The sequence below is a fragment of the Helianthus annuus genome, chromosome 9, assembly GCF_002127325.2.
Source record: "Helianthus annuus cultivar XRQ/B chromosome 9, HanXRQr2.0-SUNRISE, whole genome shotgun sequence".
NCBI lineage: Eukaryota > Viridiplantae > Streptophyta > Magnoliopsida > Asterales > Asteraceae > Helianthus > Helianthus annuus.
In genome coordinates this window covers 88,766,209-88,776,477 of record NC_035441.2, presented here as the reverse complement: position 1 = coordinate 88,776,477, position 10,269 = coordinate 88,766,209, and the positions used below count along the sequence as shown (strand labels likewise).

Genomic DNA, 10,269 nt, shown 5'->3' with positions numbered 1-10,269 from the left:
TTATCTGGAATCCAGAAAACATTGTATTGTGATTACATCCATGGTATTTTAACATCTGGACAATCAATACGAAACATTCCCAAATTTTAAAACACCATGACTATGATTCAAGTCATGGTGTTTTATCTGGAATCCAAAAAACATTAAAACACCAATTCAAGATCGAAGCTGTATGTATATAACCCTTTAAAACACCAGAATCGAAGAAGGGCGCATAAGTTAAACAACTGTATTGTCTCTAGCGATTTCATAAGACTTCTTGTATTTATAATTGATGAAGAATGATACGTAGATAACAATTATATTGGATCTTGCAAAAAAATACAAAATTCGAATCAATCCCTAAACATTCTCATCGCCAGTTATTTTTTTCAGTTATATTGGAAATCAATTAATTGACAAGAATGTACAATTACTAATATACCCTTTTGAATTAATTAAGATGAGGGACACTCGTCATTCCCAAATTATTTCGTACACTTCTTACAAAAGATGGACTTTTTACAGGATCCTCTACCTATATATATACTACTTTAATAAACATATAGGAAGGGTAAGAATGGTCATTTGCCATTGTACAACCATTTGAAGCCCATTGTACAAGCATTTAAGCATGAATGTGTTGAAACTTTCTTCAACACGCGGAGCAGCTCATGGATCCTAACCGGATCTCTTTGACCCGTTTTACTCAAATGGATCCAGTATAAACTTTCTTTCACTTAATCTAAACCCTAAATTCATTTCATTCACATCCGCCCCCATTCTTCTCTCTCTCTCTCTCTCTCTCACCACACGCGGTGTCTGAATACGTCTCATGGTGACGGATTTCACCGGCGATTTCACTAGATCGACGGATTTCACCGGCGATTTCACTAGATCGACGGATTTCACCGACGATTTCACTTCTCAGGTACCGTCTTTTTAACCTTATCGGCAATTTTTGTGTGTTATTTGACTTAGATCTGTGAAATTTTAGGGTTTCTTTCTCCGGCGATTCCGACATCAGATCTACTGGGTTCAACATCCCGGTATGTTGTTTCTACTGAATCTGGAGTAATGACGGCAGAAACCGGAACATACAGGTGGATGGCACCCGAGGTATGACTATGTTTATAACTTTGTGTGTTAGTGTATATAATGTATATGGAGTTTTATTATTTCGCCTAAAGTGTGTGAATCATTTTAATTTTTAATATGTTTGAGTGTTTGACATTTAAAGATTAGGATGTACATCAACTTTCCTGTTGTCTGTTTGTTAGGATTTTTAAATTTTAAGTAAGTTTACTTTAATATGGTGTTAAAATAAGGTATTGTGTTTCAGGTAAAAGCTGGCGTGGAAACTCAAATTGATTTCGTTAAGTCACTTGCTTTTGAAGCATGTGTTGCTTTCTTTACAGACATACAAGTTGATTTCGTTAAGTCACTTGCTTTTGAAATTGATGTATAAATACATGAAATTGAGGGAGAAAAAGCAACTGCAGGACTCGCTTCCAAAGCATGCTGAACCAGTTCATATAATGAGTTGTTTTAGGGGTTTTTGATATTTGTTAAAAAACAAATAATTGGTTATTTGAAATTGGTTCTTTTTCAATGTGGTTTTTTGCAACATTGTTTAACTTCATTACGATTTATTCTCTTTTAGGATTCCGTTTGTAAGAGTGTACGTTGTGTCTTGGCTGTATACTCGCATCAGAAGTTAAAGAAATGTGATTTTGTCCCTTATCAGGTATCTTTTTACCTCCTTGCCACAAGCTTAATTCGACAATGCAGAAGTAGCATGGCGAATGATAAACGGTAAACACTATGAATTAAAGATTATTACAGTTTTTTCCAGTGTATCTCTTTCAACTCCGGCGGATAATTTGGAATACTTGCAATCCTTATGTGAAAATTGGATTTTATTTTTCATTACGTTTTTCTACTTATACTTATATATTTAGACAAAGCAAGTATATGGTTTGTTCATTTTTGTTTTACTTTTACCGTTGTTTGAATGTGACTGATCCTCTTAATCCAGTCCATATAGTGTCTTTTTCGGGAGCCAGAAGAAATGCGTCTCAGGTACATCAATTAGTAGGTATGAGAGGATTAATGTCGGATCCCCAAAGACGCTAAACCGAGTACGGCTAGAAGCAAATGTGGGAATGAAGGGATCTGTCATTTGCATTGGTGCGTGGTGCGTTACTTTTGCCATCATTTTAAAATAATATCCTTGATTTTGAAAGCTATTGCATCACCACGGAACCTTGAATTCGACATTAACATTTTCATACACATTGCAGGTAAACTATGTATATGAGATATTTTCGGCTGATATAGTGGATCTGAGGAATGGAACAGCCTTTGACCAACTTTCAAGGATCCGTTCAGAAGTGACAACAATATATTGGTACATTTTCAAGAACTTCCATATATTATTAGTATATTGTACACCGGGTTGGCAGGGTAACAACATAATGGGTTCGGGTGATATTGATAATGAGGAGTTTCAACCAAACTAGAACGGGTCAAAACAAAGCGTTCTAGAAAATGGTCTTAAGGTTTCGACCAAAATGACTAATACATAAATTATAGACGGCTGGCTAAATGGGTCGTAGCGGGTTTAGGTCGTTACGGTTCCAACCAAACTGGGTACGGGTGAAATGGAATGTTTTAGAAAGTGGTCGTTAGCTTTGGCTCAGAATGGGTTCACGGCCTTTGGGTTGTAGCGAGTTCAAGTCTGAGCGTGCTCAGATCAAATTGGATACGGGTTAGTACAAAGGCACTAACATGATTACACATTTGAAATTATGTCATAGTTGAAGCAGTACAGGAAGAATTTCCAGCTAATGGTTTTTCAAGGAACCTCAATGCTATACAAGACTGTCAAGAAGCCTTAAGGGTTGGTTGGTGCAGGTTTCTGGATGGCAAATGGTGCCCCAAGATCCAAGATTCAAGATTTGTGATTTTGGATATTCAAAGGTACTAATCATCATGTCTTCCCTTTTTATGCTACTTCTGATACAGTATCATATCATTCTTTGCTTGTTAATGTTTGGTTAAAGACGGCTTCTTTGAACTATAGGTTTTCCTTATTAAGCAAATGTAGGTTCTTTTACTGTGGTTCTTTGATATTATCTTACTTATAAGCCTCCTATTTCTTTGTATTTGTATTTGTATCCAGTCCTCTGTTCTGCATTCACAACCAAAATCGACTGTCGAAACGCCTGCATATATTGCTCCAGAAGTCTTAAGAAAGAATATGATGGCAAGGTAAGCCCATCAAAATCTTTAACAACATGATTTTCATTCATGACACATGAAGATCACTTTACGTTTTTATAGGTTGCTATAATTTGACTATTTTACATGGCAAAGCCAAGGGATAGATGTTGCGGGGCACGCAATCGGAACAACATGGGCGGTTTTCAAGATCCGGAAGGCTTTGAACATGAAGAGCATTGTGAAACTGACGATTCTCATGAAAGTTGCGGCTTCTAAATCGGGTTTGTCCAAATCATAGTTGTAAATGAGCGACGGTTGTTCTTGATACATCTGATTACTATCATAGTTGAATGGGTTTTAAATAATTTTTAATCGACTAAATGGTTTTAAAGATTTGGAAAAAGATTGCAACTAGATAACGTCATTTTTGAAAAAATAAAACGCTTTCCATATTCTAGATTATTAAATTATGACTTTTACAAAAATGAAAGCGATTTTAATTGATAAAGGATAATTTCTAATCAAAGCTATGCAGTTCCTTGGATTGTAAATGTGTAAAAAATGTAAACCTAAGGGGTTTAAGTTTTCTACTCGCACAGAGCGCCATCAAGGACCCTTAAATTCTGAGAGACAGTCATTCTCAGAGATGGTCTTGTGTGTAGGAGGCTTAAAAGTAAATGTATATGTAAGTGGAAAAAAGTGAAAAATCATAAATGTGCATCAAATGTGAATGTATTTATATAGTGGTTATTTTAGCACTCCTCTTGTTGTTTGACCCATTATGGTATTATGGAGAGCAAAGAATTCATCCATTGATTTAACAAATATAATACAGTTAAAGAACTTTTTGACCCTAAACTAATAATATTTTAGTAAATTTAGATTTGGTGTTTGTTGATTCTTACATGAGCTCACTAAATCTGTCAATCCCCATCGTTATTTAGCAGGCTTATAATTGCTGCTGGATAATAAGTGATGGCGCAAAGAATAGTTCGGATTGTTGATATCTTTGCAAGTTTATAAAAGAAATGATGTAAATTAAAAAAGTTGTGTAAATGAATCCATTGTTGGTATATATATATATATATATTTTGAATTTACAGAAACTGTTTGTTGTATTTGTTTTCATTCTTTCCTTTTGATACAATACTTTTAATTCTAACTACATTTTTTAATATTTTAGTTGTAGTTACCGTTCTGTTTACGTTTCTATTTATATTTTGTTAATAATTCCTCTGCCTGCTTCAAAGTGCGAGGGAACCCATTAGAGGATTAATAAACAAACAGAAAACGAGTACCGCCTTGAAAATTGTCGACACCGCCACATCGTTTTTTTCTAAACATCAATAACAAAACTGTGTCAATAACATATGCATTTTTCTAAATATTTATACCATATGCTTTTTTTCTAAACATCGATAACATAACTCTGGCAATAATATTGGTTCATGATAACCGGTTTGTAACAATGGCGTTAAATTGACACTACTTTATGTCCCAACACTCAGCGGCTCATGTTCACACGCTTTGTTTCTTTGTGTGTATATTGAAAACATCATAGATATACTACAACAATGTTACGAAAAAAACAGACGTACCATAAACTATGTCACGAGAGGGATTGATAAAATAATAGAAAACGAGATCAACATTGTAAATTGTCGCCACCGCATTAACGGTCTGGTCTGATTTTATATGGCCGGTTTTGGTATAAAACCGAAAATCAAACCAGTCGCTACGTTTGAAGATTTTGTAACCGACAAGCCAAAAGTTAAAGAAAGAAAGTGACCACGAAACCAAACCGAAGAGCGGTTCGGGCGGTTTTACGATTTGAAACCGAACCGTGATCACCCCTATAATATATCACAAAACGATTGATAAACTAACCGTAATCGAGTATCCTATTGTAAATCGCCTCCGCCGCCGCATCGCGCAGGTAGAAAGCTAGTATATATATATATATATATATATATATATATAGGTAGAGGATCCTGTAAAAAGTCCAACTTTTGTGAGAAGTGTGAGAAATAATTTGGGAATGACAAGTGTCCCTTATCTTAAATAATTCAAAAGGGTATATTAGTAATTGTCCATTCTTATCAATTAATTGATTTCCAAAGACAACTGCCAAAAATATCAGGCTATATATTAGGGATCTGATTCGAATTCGATTTGTTCTATACATTTAATTGTTTACGGTAAGTTCTTATTGTAGTGTTATATTCCCCAGTCAATAGTGTTATATTATGTACAGGTATCTTTAATCTCCTTTTCATAGTGTTTTATCCCCATCAATAGTGTTTTATTCTGTATATTACAGTAAACAGATAGTGTTATATCTTTCTATAGTGTTTTATCATGTAATATATTACATGTTCCTTTTCATAGTGTTTTATCCTCATCAATAGTGTTTTATTCTGTATAATGTCTTACAGTAAACAGATAGTGTTATATCTTCCTATAGTGTTTTATCATGTAATATATTGTTCTTTTTCATAGTGTTTTATCCCCCATCAACAATGTTTTATTTATGTATAGTGTCTTACAGTAAACAGATAGTGTTATATCTTCCTATAGTGTTTTATCATGTAATATACTATTCTTTATAGTGTTATCAAAAGTTGTTGTGAAGGAAATCGAAGAATTTATTTCAGTACGAGAAATTCGCTGATTTTTTAGGAGATTGATGGGGGTTTTGAAACAGTTACCATAAATTTGCTGCTTTATAGGAGATTGATGGGGATTTTGAAACGGTTACCATATTTGAAACGTTGGAAAAATCACTATTGCCCTTTAATTTTACATAAGGTCCTTCTAATTAAAACATAATTTACATTTTATACCCTATTGATCTCAACTATTAGATCAAATATCCAATGGTTTAAAACACTTCTTACCCTTCTCACATTTTAGACACTTTTTACCATATCCCTACCCTATATATATATATATATATATATATATATATATATATATATATATATATATATATATATATACTAGATTATATACCCTTGAGCTTTACAGATTGTGTTAAAAAATTTACAATAGGGTGTTCGTTTGCTATTAGTTAATCAACTCACTCGTGATATGTCGTATATGTTACGAATACACCCATTATTAGTGACTATCCACATTTCTAACCCCCATGTCACATTTATGTTTGTATTAATGTTATAGCCTATATATAGTGGCTCATGTATTTTGTATGTGATATCAATAAGAAATTCATCTCTTGTACTCCCATTCTCTTCTATACATTGGTAATAGGTTCTAGTTATTACACAACACGTTATCAGCACGAATTGCTTTTGAAGTTGGATTGTATCAACACAAGACACTATGTCGTATCAACGTTGGCGAAAGAGATAAAAGACAAAATTGTTGATCTGGTATGAAAACCCTTAATTGTTTTAATTTTATTTCCTCTTTTCTCATTGATTGTTGGTATGATAAAACTCTAAAATTAACTTACGCTTTTCTTGATTTTTTTTATTGGTTATGATTTAAGATTAAATTATCATGAACAACATTGATATCATCCTTATTTAACGAGGATCATAATGTTTTTACTTCTTTGTTTACTTTACTATGTGTTAACATATCTGAATAGTTTTCTTTTCACAAACAAACACCTACGAAAAACATTGAGATGTGAAGAAAAGAAAGCAAAAGTAAACCAGAAACATAATGGTTTTTCTAGTTTATCTAATTGATTATTTACAGTATTGTAACTAATTTCTTACACCTCTTGGTTATCTCCTTTTTATCATTAAATATTTTATTGGATTCAAGAGAAGTTTTGGTACACTAAACTGAATAGGTATGTTTCATTAACGGTTTGAAAAGTTGAAGTATCTAGTGAATTTATGCGTTAATTTAGTTGTCCCAAATATGCAATATATATTTAAATCTCCACAATTGTTCATTTTGAAACTACTCTAAAGATTTTAATAATATAATTCTACTTGTATGTCAACTAACTCTTGGAAGATTTAGTTTTGGTTTTTGAATTGTAATCAACTTATTACTTGTGGGATAAATTGCTTTTATTATTATGGTTGTGAGTTTTGATTGGTCCATTAATTAGTTTTTGGGGTTTCAAAGAGATATACAAATTCTAAATCATTATATGCTTTTATTATTATGGTTATAAGTTTTGATTGGTCAATTAATTAGTTTTTGGGGTTTCAAAGAGACATTACAAATTCTAAATCATTATTTGTTTTTATTATTATGGTTATGAGTTTTGATATCATTATGTGTTTTTATTATTTTTGGGGTTTCAAAGAGACATTACAAATTATAAAGCATTATGTGCTTTTATTATTATGGTTATGAGTTTTGATTGGTCCATTAATTAGATTTTGGGGTTTCAAAGAGACATTACAAATTCTAAATCATTATGTGCTTTTATTATTATGGTTATGAGTTTTGATTAGTCCATTAATTAGTTTTTGTTATTAGTATTTAGACAATTTATGATGAACTACCAAAATACAATTGGTATTACAATAATGCACATGTTTATATGATAATATATTATAATATGACAACTACTTAGTAAACTTTGTTGTATATCATTGTTATTGCAATTGTATAAGTCCTTTAGTTGCTATTAGATATTTAAATATGTGAGTTGATTCTATAAAATATTTGTGTGGTAAAAGATATTATTTGCAAATTAACATGACACAAAAATTCTCAAGATGCCTGTTATATTTTCTTGAGCAACAAAATTTATTAGTATAAGAAAGCTCATTTACGAGTAATAAAGATTCATATGTTATTATATGATCGAGAAAGTTGATAGTGACATTTGTTTATGTTTTAAACTGTAGTGACAAATATGTGTATATATGATATACTTGTGATTGGCTATATCATGTTACATTTATGCATAAATTACACAACACATTATAAACAAATGGGTACGTTACTTTAAATGATCTTTAATATTCATTTAATTACAATCTTAAATTATATGGAGTTATGAACATGGATATTAATATATATGATGTTGGTTAATGCTTAGAAATTAAAATCATTAAATATCATTTTTTCCATTTAATTCATTCTTTATTAATTTTAATTCATTCTTATTAATATCTTTTAATTAGAAATTTGATTAATTCTTATTACTTTAAATGATCTTTAATATTTTTTTCTAGACATGACAAGCAAATTAATATGAACTTAATCTCTTTAACACTCACACACATATATATGTATACGTATAATGTCCTAGGATTGTGTGTGATTTATATATGTAATTGATATGCATATAAATTGTGAATAATTAACATGCATATAACTTGCTTATGGGTAGATATTACGGATTTCATTTGTTTAGCAATACTTCTGTTGGTCTCATTGTTTTAGATAGCATATATGTTATATGTATTGCCTTTTGACAAGTTAAATGTGCTAAATAAATTAATACAAATTTCATTGGTAGCTGGTTACCAAAACAACTACGCTGAGATAAACATTGTTATGCTTTAGTGATTTGATATTTCAGCTTGTTACAATGCTATGCATAGTCATCATAATTAATTGTATGGTTATTCTTCTAATTGTTTGTTGTTGCTAAACAAATATTAATAGACATTGATATAGTCATTAGAAATGAGCCCTCACATGAAAATGTTGAAAAATAGCTATGAAAATAATTAATGGACTTTAGCTTAAGTAAACTACTCTGATGTTAGTTACTGAAATTGATAGATAATAATTCATTTGAGTTAGTGTTGATGCTCACATGAATCCTAAATCAATGATGAGAACCCGAAGTTCTCCCAAAAGTATACAAAGTCCCGTTGTTTTTAATAATGATTTTTCAAGTTTAACCCAAATTTTAGTTCATCGCACTTGGCGTTTTTGGCTAATGTATAGCCTAGTGATGGAAAACCTTATGAATAGTACATGTTTTCCCTCTAAACAAAGGCTAAAACTATAATATTTCACGTGGTAGAGACGTTATTGATACTATTTCACGTGTTAATAGCATATTAAATGCTCCAGAAGAGCATCGATAGTTTACCCGCTGATATCGAATTTTGTAATTCATAATGCATCAGATCCTAATGTATACCGAAGAAATTTATTAAGTTTCCACTATGTTTGAATGAAAAGTCATCACCTTGGAATGGTGTAAAAGAAAAGATACTAAATATCTAAAATATATCATATAGCAAATATGGCCAGAAGACTATATTAGAAGTTACTAGAAATGATACTAATTTTCCACAATATTCCATTAAATCAAATATGGTGAGTAACCAGAAGTTACTAGAATATTTATACGTTCACCACATGGCATGACCAAATAGGTCATCAAGATAGCATCATGATATGCTAAACAATCAAACATGCTAACCGGTACCTTAGCACCTCTAAGTAATCTAAAAACATTGCTCCCAAAATGCCTTATCATATGTCTAGTTAGGTTTTTTTTTGTGGCAAATAAATTTTTATGCCCTTCCAAACAATAGACTCCTACAAATAATCCCTCTTATATGGGACCATTGAAATGTACAGTTGTGTGGATTGTGGCATTCATACATGGTTACATGTGAGTTTTTTAGCTACCCGTATGTAGCATATGCCCAACACTATGGAACGTTGTTTTTTTACATGGTTTAACACTGTTCTTTGATAACCCAATTGTAGGGACCATTGTTGGGCACAATGTGAAATATAATGAGAGGCATACGTAGTCGAGACGGAATTCGTCGATTGATTATATCAATTCAAAACCAACTGCTTATCACAAATACTCCCCATTACAACTGGTCTCCTGAAGAGAACCAAGTTTCCATTTTTTTTATATATTTTGGTGTGCAACCTATGTACCAATAGCACCACCATAACATATAAATGGGGTATGTACATCGTATTCCCAGTCTTAGGGGGGGACAAGAAAATGAAAGACTGGTAACATAAAAAAATGCATCATATTATATATCGACCCCTGAAGTGGTTAATACAAATCTGAAGTCCAAAAGAAAGAGCGTGTATTTGCAAATAATAACAAATGAAATACAAGATGCATTCACTAACACA

The 10,269-nt window shown here is 31.7% G+C and overlaps 1 protein-coding gene across 2 annotated transcripts; it reads left to right on the top strand.

The window, feature by feature from the left end:
- Positions 1-755: 755 nt before the first annotated feature.
- On the top strand, positions 756-1,663 carry LOC110877798. Of its 2 annotated transcripts, none has more exons than XR_002557283.2 (3): positions 756-910; positions 977-1,098; positions 1,322-1,431. XR_002557283.2 is itself a non-coding variant. In XM_035978099.1 (3 exons), the coding sequence occupies exons 1-3, from the start codon at positions 815-817 to the stop codon at positions 1,445-1,447; spliced, it is 360 nt and encodes a 119-aa protein (XP_035833992.1). In that variant the 5' UTR covers positions 756-814; the 3' UTR covers positions 1,448-1,663. The 2 variants fall into 2 exon arrangements, 1 of the variants encoding a protein (XP_035833992.1); XM_035978099.1 differs by having other exon boundaries at positions 961-1,098; positions 1,322-1,663.
- Positions 1,664-10,269: the final 8,606 nt, after the last annotated feature.

Coding starts and splice junctions, on each gene's coding strand:
- LOC110877798 (XM_035978099.1), top strand. CDS start 815: ATGGTGACGGATTTCACCGGCGATTTCACTAGATCGACGGATTTCACC. Junction 911..960: donor CCGACGATTTCACTTCTCAG/GTACCGTCTTTT, acceptor TATTTGACTTAG/ATCTGTGAAATTTTAGGGTT. Junction 1,099..1,321: donor ACAGGTGGATGGCACCCGAG/GTATGACTATGT, acceptor ATTGTGTTTCAG/GTAAAAGCTGGCGTGGAAAC.